Here is a 16,718-nt window from a genome sequence, read left to right on the forward strand (position 1 = left end):
AAGAAATCTCATAACATTTTAATCTCGTCACTGCCGGGGCTTGATTTTGTCTATGGGGAATCAGTTGGATGGCTGTGGTTTGCTATTGGTGGATCTCATGTGAGTGACAGGTTGCCCCGCCCTCTTCATCAGACAAGAGATGTTGCTGCAAGAGGGAGGGGAAGTTATTCTGATTCAAGATTATGAGGAACATGAATTTAAAACAATGATATGTATGGATAAATCATTTATAATAAACACTGCAATAATAAAATTGTCCATTTTGATTTCATGACTTTAAGAATCGTTTTCTGTTGGTAGATCCAGAAGAAAGTGTCCGAACCCAAAGCCGAATTGATTCCTGATGGACTGAAAAAATTCTTTACTCATCGTGGCTTCTTCCAATCAGGGCCCAGTAAAGACATGGATAGTGTCACCACGCAAATCATAAGTGTGTTTAATTGAATTAGCCATCAGCAGAACTTTTAGCTAGTAGTGTCCATTTGAAGTTTTGTGTATTTATGTGATTTTGTGCCTGTGTTCAGTATGTTTCCGTGAGTTGTGTGCACTTTGCTGGATGCTCCATGTGAGGGACCAGCTCACTATTTCCTGTAGAAGGTACCAGACTGCAAGAGAACGAGAGAAAAACACTCAGGTGAGTCTCAAGAAAGCATATGTGAATGTTGCAAAGATGCAAGACGTCGATCCATGTTTTTGTGTCTCAGATCAGTGAGGTGAGAGTGTCAGATCTGTGTGCTGAGGCTCTGTGCTGGGCACGCCGCCTCCTGCCTTTCTGCCGTTTCCTGAACGCAGAGGAAGCACTGCAGGATTTAGTGCTCAGCCTGGTGTCGGAACTGCCGCCCAGCCATGTGGTAATACACACCACTAAACTTACACTCATTTAGGATACTTAAGCTCTGTCAAGTAAAACTAGCAATGAGATTTTGTGATGAAAATAAAGGTTACTAACAAACTTAACAGGCTTGTAAATTCTGGACATTTATCATTGTAATGTTTTAGTATTCTTTGGTAGTTATAATGTAACCTGGTTAAAATAAAGGTAACTAACTAACTAACTAACATGTTAGTGTTTTTTTTTACATGAACCCTCATAACGTCTTAGTATTCTTTGGGGGCTAGTTAAGATAGTAATGTAACCAGGTTAAAATAAAAGTAACTAACTAACTAACTAACTAACTAACTAACTAACTAACTAACTAACTAACTAACTAACTAACTAACTAACTAACTAACTAACTAACTAACTAACTAACTAACATGTTAGTTTTTTGGACATGACTTATCACAATCTCTTAGTATTCTTTGGAAGTTGGAAGTCTTTAAGTTAAGATCGTTATATAACCAGGTTAAAATAAATCTAACTAACTAACTAACTAACTAACTAGCTAGTTTGTACTTTTTTGGACATGAACCATCACAATCTCTTAGTATTCTTTGGGAGTTAGTTAAGATCGTAACCAGGTTAAAATAAAGCTAACTAACTAACTAACTAACTAACTAACTAGTTAGTAATTTTTTGGACATGAACCATCGTCTTAGTATTCTTTGGGAGTTATTTAAGATTGTAACCAGGGTAAAATAAAAGCAATTAACTAACACTAACTAACATGTTAGTAGTTTTTTGGACATGAACCATCAAAATATCTTAGTATTCCTTGGGAGTTAGTTAAGATCGTAATGTAACCTTTATTTTAACCTTTAAAATAAAGGTAACTAACTAACTAACTAACTAACTAACTAACTAACTAACTAACTAACTAACTAACTAACTAACTAACTAACTAACTAACTAACATGTTAGAACTTTTTGTACATAAACCATTATAATGTCTTAGTATTATTTGAGCGTTAGTTGGTTAGTAATCTTTAAAGGGGGGGTGAAATGCTGTTTCATGCATACTGATCTTTTTACACTGTTAAAGACTTGGAATCCCATACTAAACATAGACAAAGTTTCAAAAGTTAAGGTGGACATTTGATGGGAGTATTTCTTTGTCAAAAATACTACTTCCGGTTAGTCATAAGTTTCGGCAAGTTTTTTGCGATCATGCGTCCCCTTTGACGTTAATGGGGGCGGAATTTCCTTGTATGGGCCTTACGGACAATTCTACCGGAAGAGCGTGAGAGAGAGCGAGGGAGAGAGCGAAAGCAACAGGCTACGCCCATCAAAGCGCTGGCTTGTAGGATGCTGGACAGGTGATGTGCACATAACAATGTCACCAAAAAAGTGCGTTTTTGGTTGCCAGACCAAGACAGTCCTGCACAGATTCCCAAAAAACCCCGCGGTAAGGCAACAGTGGATGGAATTTGCTTTTCCGGATCAGCAACTGAGTTGCGCGAATGTTTATATCTGTTCGCTGCATTTCGGTGCCGACTGTTTCATAAACAAGGCCCAGCTCGACGCCGGATTTTCCTGATCGCCTAATGCTGAAGGATGGAGCAGTCCCAACGTTAAAACCGCAGGCGGTGAGTGAGACTGCTTCAAATGTCTGTGTTTTTGCCTATGCTCACACAAAGAGGGGGGAAATATGTTGAACTAAATAAGCGCGCTTCTTCATTCAAATGCGCTACTATTCCGTGTCTTTCTATGTAAACACTAACTTAACCTGCCGTGCAAAACCAGTCCGCTTACTGTCTACACAAACCACGCGTAAACACACACACACACGTGCACAACTGCACTTCCCACATGTACACCTTCAAAGACAAAAATACGACGATATAATTCAAGTATAAATATGTAAATAACACAAGCCGCTAAGCATATTATATAGTTAGTGTATAACTTGTACCACATAGAGACGTCCTGCTCTAGTCGTTTTTGCTGCTGCTCCTGTTCAACTGCAGCCTCTGGGTCTGATTCCGGATCATAGATGTATGGCTGTATCTGATTAAAAGCCATATTTTTATTTTGAATAAAGTTTTTTTCCCGCTGTTAGGGATGACACAGCTTTACGACGCACTCGACTCAACACAATAGCAGCAGTGCGCACACGTACACGTCATTATTTAGCTCCGCTCACACGACACGCCCCCACCCGCTCGGCTTTTTTCGGAAAGACTCGGAACAGCGCATCTTTCTTATATAATTATTAAAAAAATAAAGACTTTTCGGAGATATGCACGATGCAATGCTACTCTATAGGTACTGAAGATTGACATGACACTGACTGAAACTGAGTGTTTCACCCCCCCTTTAAATTTAACCTGGTTAATTGAAGGCTACTAACTAACTAACTAACTAACTAACTCTCAGACAATACGAAGACATAATGATGGCACGTTTCCATGTAAAGATCAAAGTCTAATCTAAATAATTGTCTGATACATCACTGTACCATCACAGTACTTTTTGTAGTGCCTCACTGGCCTGGTCATTGACTCAAAACTTGTCATTTCTGATGTTCAGACAGCAGAAAGTCTAGCGAGAGTGTTTCCTGAAGAGACCGAGTCTGTACGTGTGCCGCTGCGGGAGAAGTACACGTCACTGGTGCAGAGACTGAGACCTGTGATGGTGCCGGACACCTCTACACCAGGCAAGAGCTGCTTCAGCAATAACTCACCCAAAATTATGATTCTTTGCTTACTTTAAGAAGCAGAGCATCTTGGGCCTGTACCATGATGGTAGTTTAACAAACTCAGGGTTACAGGATTAGGTTGACAAAACCAAACTGATCTATGCAGACTTTGTTGGTACCATGATGCTGATCATCAGCTTTCTCTGTCAACTTAGACTTTGATCCTGAGTTTAAAGGTCCACTGAAATCAAAATTGAAGTTGTTTAGCTTTTAGTATGACTGTGTTAGCCTTAAAGTTATGAATGCGCTGGTATGTTCCAAAACTATGACAACATTTGCATTTAGGAGATATAAGCATTAAAAACTTAGTCTCTCACTTCAGTTAAAACGAATCACAGATTTTGATGACATCATCGCAGACTTTCACCTTCTCATCAAAGCTTCTGTCCAATCAAAATGCTCTCTAGAATCTAAAGCCCCGCCCCCTACGCTGCTGAAATTGGTCAGTTGTTAACACACGTTTACTAATTTCTACATAGTGAAAGGCACAGAGCACACTATATATGTGATGGGAAACGTTTCAGTGTAAATATGCTTCCATTTGAGGCATTGAAGTCTATTTTCACGCTAGTATCACGCACCGCAGCAGCGCTAACACACCAACGGCTCTGGTCTAAAGTTAGACTACAGACACGAGAGCGCAGCGCGGATCATATGTGTGAGTCTGCGCAGACTACAAGCATATCGATCCATTTGAATTCTGCACAGAATGCTGCATTTCAAAGCGATATGGAGGAGATTATGATGATAAACGGTTAGAGGAACCTGGCTTCACCAAACAGAAAGGCTCTAGTCAAACTGTGTATTAACGAAACGCTATTGGCTGTTTCAAAAAAAGGGGAGGAGCTGCTAACAGCTGGAGCCGTTTGAGGGGAAATCACGTCAACACACTGAATAATGCGGCGCGTTTCAAAGCACTTCAATGGGCCTGTAGGAGTTTAGCTGTGACATCAGCAGTGAACAGCCAATCACATGCTGTGACATCAGCAGTGAACAGCCAATCACATGCTGTGACATCAGCAGTGAACAGCCAATCACATGCCGTGAATCAGTGGAACTGAGATTAACTTCTCACGAGAGAAGCAGTGAGATTCATTTCTCTCTTCTGCAGATTATTACATGATTGAAAAATATTAAGAATTTAAACACATTTACGCACCAAGAAAAGAGCAGTCTATGAAAGAGGACAACTTAAAGAAAAAATATTATACGTCAACGCAAGTAAAAGTTATGAAGTTCGTTTAGTTGATATATAGAGAGATTGAACATTTAAACTCAGTAAGCTTATTTTTTTAAATTGCTGTATTTATTGATTTTAAAGCTTATTTATATGACTTTATGTAGGCTATTTATATTAATTTTAACAAAGTGCCTATTAATGATTGATTCACTAAAATTATAAATGTGTGCTTGATTAAGGGTATAATAATTACATAAATTATATCTAAATCATTTAAAATGATTAATATTATAAATAAGCATTGTTTAAAGCCAGACGCTTTAGTCTTTAAAACCGTTTGCTATGTCGTGACCTTTAGTTTGGAGCAGAAACAGGGGGCGTGGCTTTACTGCATCAGAAGTGTGTCACTTTACTCACAGCTGATTGGTCCAGTTTCAGTTTGAGATCTCTAATCCAGAACATATCCTGCCCTGGAGCAGGTTAGCCGTGGTGTGTGAGTTACTATAGAGATGAACACAGCTAAAAGCCAAACCACTTTAATGGGACCTAAAACCCAGGATTGGCACAAACTAAGCTTAAACAAATCTGGCTAGCCAGCTAAACAGGCTTCATGGTACAGGCCCCATGTCAGCGGTTCAGCCCCTAACCAGATGTGCTCATGTTCACAGATGTGCCAGCAGGAAGCACGAGGGAAGATGAAGGCGGTGATAGCATGATGATTTTGATCCAGGATCAGCTAAGGCAGCGACGCCGGGAGCTTCGGCGCCTAGCAAAGTATCTGGGAGCACCGGAGCAGTTCTTGTGGGAGAGAGAGGAGGAGGAGGACAGGGGAGGAGGGTCCTCCATACTGAAGCGACTCTCTCTCGGGACGAGTTTGAGTGACAGCACCCTGACGGACGGGGGACGCCCCCTGGTGTTCAGTGAGGGAGACACGGCCGAGACGCTGTCGGAGACTCTCTCCCCAGAGCTGCAGACCAAATCTGCACACAGGTAACCCTGCTGCCGCGTGCTGTACGGACTGTATTAGAGCTGCACGATATATTAAAATAAAATTAATCACAATATGGCTTAGTGCGAATATGTAATAGAGCAGGCTGTGATTTTAATTAAATAAATATAGGCTGCGTGTAGCCCTACCCCTTTTCAGCACTGCACTCATTGTGTTCTGTATATCCATCCATCCATCCATCCATCCATCCATCCATCCATCTGTCTGTCTTTCTGTCTGTCTATCCATCTGTCCATCCATATATTCATCTGTCTGTCTGTATATCCATCTGTCCATCCATATATTCATCTGTCTGTCTGTCTATCCATCTGTCCATCTATTTATCCATCCATCTGTCCGTCCATTCTTCCGTCTGTCTGTCTGTCTGTCTGTCTGTCTGTCTGTCTGTCTGTCTGTCTATCCATCTGTCTATCTATTTATCCATCCATCTGTCTGTCTTTCTGTCTGTCTATCCATCTGTCCATCCATATATTCATCTGTCTGTCTGTCTATCCATCTGTCCATCCATATATTCATCTGTCTGTCTGTCTATCCATCTGTCCATCTATTTATCCATCCATCTGTCCGTCCATTCTTCTGTCTGTCTGTCTGTCTGTCTATCCATCTGTCCATCTATTTATCCATCCATCTGTCCGTCCATTCTTCCGTCTGTCTGTGTGTCTGTCTGTGTGTCTGTCTGTCTTCTGTCTATCCATCTGTCCATCTATTCATCCATCCATCTGTCCGTCCATTCTTCCGTCTGTCTGTGTGTCTGTGTGTCTGTCTGTGTGTCTGTCTGTCTGTCTTCTGTCTATCCGTCCATCCATTCATCTATCCGTCCGTCCGTCAAACTTTTAAAACGACTTCAAACTTTTTGGCTAGGCTTTTTCAAGCCAACTTAAAGTTTGTCTACACATTTATCAAGTTGTGTATTCTGTGCACAATATAAATGCTGCATACTAATTTTTTTTTTGCAAAGTATTAATCTTGAGAAACTACATGTAAATGATTGTGCTAAATTGTATCTCTTTTGGTGTTTGTAGCTCTAAGACGGCGAAGTTTCATGATGAACCTCAGAAGTCAAAACGAGACCGAAAAGGAAACAGATCCGGCTCAGTGGAGCCCAAAGAACCAGAGTCCAGCCGCATGGGCTCTTCTGTTCCCACTGTGGGAACCTGGGAGTTTGAGTTGGAGGATGAGGAGTACATGCTCTTCCTGGATTTGTTTCTCAGCTATGTGCTGGGAAAGGACAGTCTGGACGCAGAGGAGTCCGAGCTGCCTTTGCTGAGTAGTTTCTCACAGCATCTGCATACTAGAGAGCTGCACTCGGCGACCTTTGACATGCTGACCACTCTCAAACGCCGTCAGAAGGATGGACGTAAACAAGACACACGTTTGCCCCTGTTTCATGCCGGTCACTGCTTCCAGACTCTTCCAATCACTCCTGAACCTCCACCATCCATCGGTCCGGTTCAGTCCAACACTCGGCAAAACACAAACCAAAAGTCTGTTTGGACTCTTCCTGGACTCCGTGGGAAGCATCAAGGTCTTTTCGGCCTTCGTCAACACACTACGTTAATGTCCAAAGTGAATTCGACCGGTTCAGATGTGGAGTCCAGGGCCTTTAGGGTCCTCTCTCAGGCTGAAGTGTGTGTCCAGATGCAGCTGGACTCCTCGCTGGAGAAACGCTTTCCTCATCTGGCTCGGCTGCTCGAGTGGATGATGCGCTGGGCCGACAGGCGGGCTCTGCTCTCTCAGCCAATCAGAAAGACATCAGAGGGAAGTGACTGGGTGGTCATCCGGGTCAAAGGCTCGACCCCGGCAGTGCTGTCTGCACTAGAGCTGCTGGAGCAGAGATACAGCGCCGCCCTTCTGGGAGAACATGCAGATCACTCCCATTATACGGTAAGGTGTAGTGCTGTAGGTCAAACTGTTGATTCATATTCTTCATAACAGATGGGGTGTCAAAAAGCATCTTTTTTTAATGTATCAGTTCTGCCTAAAAGTTGCATGTTAGTCTGGTTGTAAGGTTTTAGTTAAGCCTGCAGTGGGACTTGATCTAACATACTTTTTTTTTTTAATAAACCAAACAAAAATCTTGAATGGATAATGATGAGTGTCACTTGAGTGATGAGATTTTGATAGAAATGCTCCCCAAAAAATAAGAAAAATAAATAACAAATTAAATGTATTTTTTATATATTTACATTAACATTTAAAAAAATATAATAATAACAGTTAATAATAATGTTAATAATTAATTAATTAATATATAACAAATTAAATGTTTTTATTAATTTGTTTAAATTAACGTTATCTTATTTTAATTTAATTTAATATTTATTTCCAGTTAGAGGTTGTAGTAGTTATCTACCGGTACTTACTTTGTTTTATTTTTTCATCTAATATTTCTAATAATTTTTTATTTCAATTAACAAAAAAGTTTTAATAGTTTTAGTCAACAATAACTCCCCTGATCATGCAGTGACGCAGTGACTTAAGTTAATAACATCAGTCCCTTAGAGAGTCTCTCGAGTGAGCACTTGATCACAGCAGATTCAGCTGAAAAACCCTCATGACACCACAGGGACTTGAGCAGAAATGTGAAACAGACGCTGAACTCTCTGTTCATAGGAGCTCCGTCAGAGGGAGGGGCCTGATGCTCCAGTGCCTCAGCCAATCACAGCCTGGAGGCGGGACAGAGAGAGCAGTGTGGACACGGGATACCCGGGGTCAGCAGGAACACCCATCACACTCCCGGAGCTGGACGCCCAACACAGCCTCAGCCATGAGTGAGTCACACGTCTGATACAAGCATGACGGATGGTTTTCTAATACAGACCCATTCCTTCATTTATAGCAATATTTATTTAATTTATCAATAATATAATAGATATGTACAATGCATACACTATATATATATATATATATATATACATCTTCACACACAGTTTAAGATATTTTATATTTAGTCCGAGAGCGTATGCAAGTGTATGCACACTATACTGTCCATGTCCAGAAAGGGAATAAAAACATCATCACAGTAGTCCATATGAGACATCAGTGGGTTAATTAGAGTCTCTTGAAGCATCCAAAATACATTTGGGTCCAAAAATAACAAACACTACGACTTTATTCAGCATTGGCTTCTCTTCCGCGTTTGTGTTCAAACCTCAAATAAAGATTCAATAATAATAATACAATTATATTTATTATTATAATATATTTATTTATATATTTATATTATGTTAATAAAAAATATATTATTAATAATTAATCTGTCGTTCCATCAATCCATCCGTTGTTCAATCCGTCGTTCCATTCATCCACCCACCGATCCATCCATTGCCGTTCCATCCATCCATCCATCCATCTGTCGTTCTTCCCATTGCAGTCCGTCCGTCATTCTATCAATTGCCGTTCCACCCACCCACCGATCCTTCCATTGCCGTTCCATCCATCGTTTCATTCATCTGTCGTTCTATCCATTGCCCATCCATCTGTTATTCAATCCATCCATTCATCCACCCGTTGTTCCATCCATTGCCGTTCCATCAATCCATCTGCCGCTCCATCCATTTGTCATTCCATCCATCCGTCTGTTTGTCGTTACAAGTCAGAAGTAATTATGAACAACAAGTGAGGGCATTTGACCATAATTAAAGGCAACTGGATAGAATTAACAAGTAAAAATGCAGTTTTAACGTTGCTGTGGGGATGTTTGATCACAGTGTGTGTGAAGCTGAGGATGCCGTGGATCAAACAGACGATCAGCTGTCTGAACATGAAGACACGATGATCTCTGATGAACAGAATAACGCCACTGAGATCAGACAGGCGTCTGCGGCTGAAGACGGTCAGATCTACACTACACGTCACAAAACATTTGCATGCCTTTATTTTGTTTTGCAGGTTTCTGTTTTAGAAAACATTTAATGCAATTCGGTCTCGTTTAATTTTGCAAATGTTCATTGTACACTGATCACTATTATTATTACTTATTTATGTTTCTGTTACAGATACATTAAAGCCATTTTATCCACTGTTGTTCATTGCTGTTTTGTTTACAGATGAGAGCAGTGCTGCTGATGTCACAGAGGCATCATGGGCCAATCAGAGCAGAGCTCACAGAGATCAGGTGATTCAATTCAATAAAATTCCATTAAAACACTTTATTTTACAGTGCTTTTGTTCCATATGTTACATGTACTTACTGTAGTAATAACAGAACATTTTGCATATTTACATGCAACTAACCGTGAACCTAATCCTAACCCTATAGTAAGAACATGCAGTTAATTATTATTACTCCGTACTTACACACCTAAAATAAAGGTGTGTAACACACCTACACACATCGTAAAATAAAGTGTAACCAAACACTGGTCAAAAAAGTCATCATTACACCTCATCGTTTATTCAGTCTAATGACCCCAACTCCGTCAGGTGATTTCCTACATAGCTTTTACTTTACTTTACTTTACTTTTACTTTATATTCACTTCATAACATAAAATATTTTTGTGTTATGTATTGTGTATTTATATAATAATCATTTTATCTATCAATAATATTCATTTACTAATATAAATGTTTTATATGTATTAATATCAGTATAAATTAAATATTCTGTATCTGTCAATATCAATAATATATATTCATTTATTAATTAATACTTCAATTTATTTATCATTAATAATCATTTATAGTATATATTATCTATCAATAATATTAATTAATTAATTAATTAATTAATTAATTAATTAATTAATTAATTAATTAATTAATTAATTAATTAATTTATATTTAATTTATCAGTATAATTTCTATACACACGCACACTCTGGGCCGCATTAATGCACGGGCTTATCTGGGCTTAAGCCCAGGGCCCCAGGCTGGGGGAGGGCCCCGATGATGCCGGAAAATATTGTAACCAGATTTTATTATATGTTGGCTGTCCCTTTAAAATTACGCTTTATCGCGTTGAATGTACATGCGGGCTTTGCAAGTCCTGCTTGAGAAATGTCAGTCAAACCCTCTCACTCAATGAACCCTGCAATCAACAGTCACAGTTAGAGCGTAGAGCTCAAAAAATCAAGCCCGACCCTACCGATCGAGCCCCTTATTTTGTCCGAGCCTGGCCCTGCCCGACACATTAACTGTAATTATGAGCCGGATTTAAACCCGACCATTTTTCAATACAAGGGTGTTATGACGAGCAAGATAGAGCCTGTAATGAGCGAAGCAGACGGGTGTAACTCTGCTCAATAATTCGCAATAATCATGAACCCTCACCGGTAAAATTATGTTCGCTTAAAAGACGTATGTGAAAACTGGTGACACCTCTGTTCGATTCCGAGAGAAGCGCACTCTTGAATATCACGCAAAAATGTGGCACTTTCAGTTGCGCTGTAGGCTATATCACTTCAAATAAAGCACAAAAGAAACTACCAACATGCAAAATCGTAGTATTTCAGTAATCTATTAAGGTATAAAATAATAAAACAAAACGTGTTTAAAGTTGCATCAAAACTGTGCTAAAATATTCTGCCATGTAATATAGCAATATAGCCTAAGGCATAAGCTGATAATATGATTTTTTTTAATGCTCAAATAAATGTGAGCACTGTGCATTTATACAGAAATATAGGCGCTTATTTTGCTTTAACTTGTAAAGTAGCCTATACAAACAACAATGTATAATATTTAAATGCATCAAATAAAATGTCGACTTCTGTCCTTATTATATCATTTAAATAAATTAATATTCTTAGGGATTCAATAGGGAACACACTTTTTTCTTTTACTGAGTTTAATTTTTGACAGAACTGTTGCAAGTATTTATTTTGACAACTAATTTAGAAAGTCTTAACTTTACTAACATTCACGCAGTCTTTACTTTCTCAGTTGCAAGGTTTAGAAACAGTCCTTACAGACTAACTCAGAACTGTTGAAGAGTTCATTGATCATATAAAATTCAAAGAAGATTGAATAATTTAGGCTATGTAGTTATCTGCATGTCTCATCCATGAAAGATGCAACAATGGAGAACAAGCTATTGGGTTTTTGAGAACCAGAACCGAGCTGACTGAGCAGGTTAAACTTTAACTATAATGTAAGCCCCTTGCCTGGAGGTGGGGAATAACACTAAGAAATTGTCAAATTCACTCAGTACTCCATGATCTAATTCACTATACTATCTCAATTACAATTAAGTACAAATTAACTGTATTTATTTGTGTTGTAGGCACTAAAACAGTCCAGTATATAATAGTCAAACAAATTTTTATCTTGAAATAAAGATTTCTGTGCCACCGCAGAATGGTTGCTGGCCCCTGCCCGGCCACCCCTATAAAAAAAATCCTGGCTCCGCCACTGTGTGGCAGCAATGTCTCGTAATATAAAAGTAGTACGCAAAACAAACAAAAAAACCCTCTTTCCTCCTCTATTTCTCCTTTCTTCTTGCCTTTTCTGTTTTTTGCTACTCTGAGCAGTATACAAATCTTGGTATTTGGGGCACTTTTTGTGTTTCTTTGCCTCTTCTTGACGGATCGCTTCCTGTTCACCTGAGTTGCTAAATGCAAAAATGTAAATGTAAAACAGAAAAACATCGCAAGATAAAGTAGAACGTCAGAACAGTGACGGTGAAGGTGAAAAGGAATCACCACCATGTATGGGTAGGTTGTGATACAGTAGGCTAGCAGCAGTAGCTATAGATATGATAGTCTATCAAAATAATTAACTCCTTTTAAACTTAACAACAAGCTCCCAGTAGTTAGCTAGCTACCACCACACTAGAGCTGTGGAATATAATAATTTTTATGTATGGCAACGTTGATACAAAAAATTCTGCATAGGCTACATGTAATTAAATAGGCCTTATCATACATGTTTCCTACGATAATCTTAAGAACATTTTGAGCCGCCATGAATATAAACTAAAATGTGTTTTTAACATACTATCTCTGTATTTAAAAAAAATTAAATTATATTAAAAGCACATTTTAGTTCCTATTCATGGTGTCTTTAAGTACCTGGAAGTGCACTTTTTTCACTTGTATTTGTGTATTTTATATAACAGACCTATAGATTTTGATGTTTTTAAATTCCATTTTTTCCCGTAAAATAAAAGGCTTTGTGATTAAAAAGATTGAGTAAAATTGAGAATGATTCAATGACAAATGCATATTTAACAGTCACTTGTTGCCACCTGGTGGGGTAAAAGGGGTGGGACCATAACATTTAACGATTAATAATGCAGTTCCAATGGATGAAGGGCCCCTCAAGAGGTAAAAGCCCAGGGGCCCCTTATAGTATTGATGCGGCCCTGCACACACTTATATATTTATTGAGCAATATCAGTAATATTTATTAATTTACTAATTTTTATTTTTTTACATGTATGTATATATATATATAATCTATTTATTTATCAGTATAATTTATATACATTTGTATTGATCAATATCAATTACATTTATTAAATATAAATAATAAAAAATAGTATTCTTTTTTATCTATCAATAATATTTATTCATGTATTAATTAATACATACATTCATTTATCATTCATAAAAATTTAAATATATATCAATAATAATTATTTATTTATCATTAGTAATTTACACACAGTATATGTGTTTAATAATTATTTATTTATCATTAGTAATTTACACACAGTATATGTGTTTAATAATTATTTATTTATCATTAGTAATTTACACACAGTATATGTGTTTAATAATTATTTATTTATCTATGGATCAATCAAATTCTTTAAATGACTAAAAATATGTATTTATTTAATAAGTTGGTAATAATTGATAAGCAAATGTGCAGTTAGTTCAGTAGATTCATCCTCCCAGTCCGTGTCAGATCAGTGTGTAAAACTCTCCTGTTTCCTCAGACATTAACAGTGGCTGATCTCCAGTGTCCGGACACAGATGAACATCCATTACAGCCACAGTGAGTCTGTTCATGTCAACTTTAACCAGGACTGGACTGGGGCTAATATTTAGCCCTGGCAAACCCAACCCATCCGGCGCATGAGTTCCCAGTAAATGTTTTTGCTGGGGTTAGGGCCTTAAATTGGTGTAAATAAATAAAACTAGGACAGGGACAAATAAGGATGGATATTATCAGATTTACTGCAAATGCAACAAACTTAATATTGCACTTTTATCACACAGAAATGCACTTTAAAGCACTGATTTTGAGCTAGGATGCAGTAAATTTACTGCTGTTAAATTCTGTCATCATTTACTCACCCTAATGTTGTTCCAAACTTGTATGACTTTCTCTCTTCCGTGAAACAAAAAAGAAGATAGTTTGAAGAATGTTGCCATCCAAGCCTCTTTTGTTTTATGTTACACAGGAATACATTCATTCAGGTCTGGAATGACATTAGGGTGAGTAAATGGTCGGATTTTTGGGTTGAACTACCCCTTTAAAAACAGTCATATTTTTCAAGAGTTAACACCTAATTTATATAAGCCACTGATATGTCTTTCATGATGTTCTCATTGAAATAACATTTAGTTCAATTTCATTAGATCTATTAAAAAAGTTCATAAAACATTTAAAGAGAACAAAAGCTGTCCTTAATGCATGGGATCCAAGCTTTAAAGCTGTATTGTTGAATTATAATGACATTTTAACTGAGTTAAACTCTAGACCAGTTTTATTTAAATGTAAGAGCATGGCAGTCACAGGTAAAGCCATGCTCCTCATTACCACGGGTAGGCTACATGGTTTCTAAAATGTATAAACCATATATAATTAACTATTGAATTTGTCATAAAAAAAGATTGTAAAGAGATGTAGAAAATATGAAAACAGCCTCTATAAAAGTGATTTATATTCCGCAATATTTAGTAGGCTAATAATAGCAACATTGTTAATAAATAGGCTACATTTCTTCCAAAACACCTTATTTATTTACTGTTAGTAGCTGCACGGTAAATTGTGGTTGTGCTAAAGTGAGTAGGCTATTGCCGTTTTCCACTTTACCTCGTCATGTATTTACATGGTCGCGGCTGTTTACAGCTGATTCACCACACACACACACACACACACACACACACACACACACAAGGTTGGTCAGCGGCAGCGCGGATATTCGTTTTTTTGGCAGTTTCATGCGCAATGAATGCGCTCAAATAAAATAAATAAATAAAAGTGCCTAATATGGAGGGGAAGGATCTCTCGCTTTGGCCTGTCTATTCAGAAGACAAACCAATGAGTCGCTGTCCCTGCATGATGGGCCAGTCTGAGGCTAATTAATTCATTAGTTAATAACCTATCGGCCCCAAAGTGCATCAGCCCACCGGGAAAATGACCGGTATGCCAGATTACCAGTCCAGCCCTGACTTTAACCTTTGAAACCTGCTTGAGGGTCTTCATTTACATAAAGAGAGGGTGTGTGTTTGTTGGAGAGGTTGTTGTTGATCATGCAGTTGTCTAATACTGGTTTAAGGTCAAGGTATTTTGTTGTTGTAGCTTTCAGTCATTTATCACAGCCAGTGTTTCGGCTGTCATAGTGCCGATAAAGAAAAGCTCAATCGCTCCGGTTACCTTTATCTGTGTGATATCAGCTGATGTTTGCGTTTCAGGGGCTAGTTGCATAAACTTAGCCACTATATGTTACGACTATGCCTTAAGCACTAATTTGTCCAACTAGCAATTAGTCGAAATGTAATCAGTCGAAATGTAATCAGTCTTACTTTTCTAATTCAAATTGAACTGATCTACCATTTTATGTAACTGGTTTTAAAAAGTTAGGATCAGTCTTAAAGAAAAACATTAGATGACTTATTTTTAAGACTAGTTTAAGTTGTTTATGCAACCGGCCCCAGAGCTTGTTCCCACTCCGAGGGAACGCACGGGTGAAGATGATCTCACTGTCATGAAGGAGGGTTTGAGATTGTCTCTCTGTTATATCATCTGTGTTTTCCTTTCAGACCTGAGGTTTCTGCATGTGTAAGTGTACAGCGGGCTAACAGGCCGACGCCAACCATGACACCACCAGACACAGAGGGCCATAGCATCGGTCATCCCCCTCCCAGCGGAGCCCAAACACAGACGGACCCCGTCAGACAGCTGCTCCAGGACGAGTTATTCAGACTAGTGCAGGTGCATTTGAGCTGTCAATCAAACTGCTTTGGACATGTTTCTAAATGCCATGACACTTTTCTGGGGCCTGTACCATGATGGTAGTTTAACAAACTCAGGGTTACAGGATTAGTTTCGAGTTGACTAAACCAAACCAATCGAATCTATTCAGGCTATGATGCTGATCATCAGCTTTCTCTGTCAACTCAGGCTTTGATCCTGAGTTTAGCTGTGACATCAGCAGTGAACAGCCAATCACACGCCCTGAATCAGTGGAACTGAGATTCACTTCTTGTGAGAGAAGCAGTGAGATTCATTTCTCTCTTCTGCAGATTATTACATGATTGAAAAATATTAAGAATTTAAACACATTTACACAGCAAGAAGAAGAGCAGTCTATGAAAGAGGACAACTTAAAGAAAAAATATTATACGTTAACGCAAGTAAAAGTTATGAAGTTCGTTTAGTTGATATATAGAGAGAATAGAACATTTAAGCTCAGTAAGCTTATTTTTTTAATAGCTGTATTTATTGATTTTAAAGCTTATTTATATGACTTTATATAGACTATTTATATTAATTTTAACGAAGTGCCTATTAATGATTGATTCACTAAAATGATAAATGTGTAATTGATTAAGGGTATAATAATTACATAAATTATATCTAAAATCATTTAAAATGATTAATATTATTAATAAGCATTGTTTAAAGCCAGACGCTTTAGTCTTTAAAACCGTTTGCTATGTCGTGACCTTTAGTTTGGAGCAGAAACAGGGGGAGTGGCTTTACTGCATCAGAAGTGTGTCACTTTACTCACAGCTGATTGGTCCAGTTTCAGTTTGAGATCTCTAATCCAGAAC

The 16,718-nt window shown here is 38.1% G+C and overlaps 1 protein-coding gene across 3 annotated transcripts in view; it reads left to right on the forward strand.

Moving 5' to 3' along the window:
- Positions 1–16,718, forward strand: part of cplane1 (ciliogenesis and planar polarity effector 1) — a 79,593-nt gene that overhangs the window by 33,768 nt on the left and 29,107 nt on the right. For all 3 annotated transcript variants that reach the window (XM_067434116.1, XM_067434115.1, XM_067434117.1), the window contains 11 exons: positions 301–430; positions 525–634; positions 705–851; positions 3,410–3,536; positions 5,427–5,748; positions 6,790–7,651; positions 8,381–8,538; positions 9,478–9,602; positions 9,817–9,884; positions 13,652–13,710; positions 15,705–15,876. In XM_067434116.1, the coding sequence (XP_067290217.1) occupies positions 301–430; positions 525–634; positions 705–851; positions 3,410–3,536; positions 5,427–5,748; positions 6,790–7,651; positions 8,381–8,538; positions 9,478–9,602; positions 9,817–9,884; positions 13,652–13,710; positions 15,705–15,876 (2,280 nt within the window). The remainder of the gene's footprint in view (positions 1–300; positions 431–524; positions 635–704; positions 852–3,409; positions 3,537–5,426; positions 5,749–6,789; positions 7,652–8,380; positions 8,539–9,477; positions 9,603–9,816; positions 9,885–13,651; positions 13,711–15,704; positions 15,877–16,718) is intronic.

This window comes from Pseudorasbora parva, chromosome 23 (assembly GCF_024679245.1).
Source record: "Pseudorasbora parva isolate DD20220531a chromosome 23, ASM2467924v1, whole genome shotgun sequence".
NCBI classification, from domain to species: Eukaryota; Metazoa; Chordata; class Actinopteri; order Cypriniformes; family Gobionidae; genus Pseudorasbora; species Pseudorasbora parva.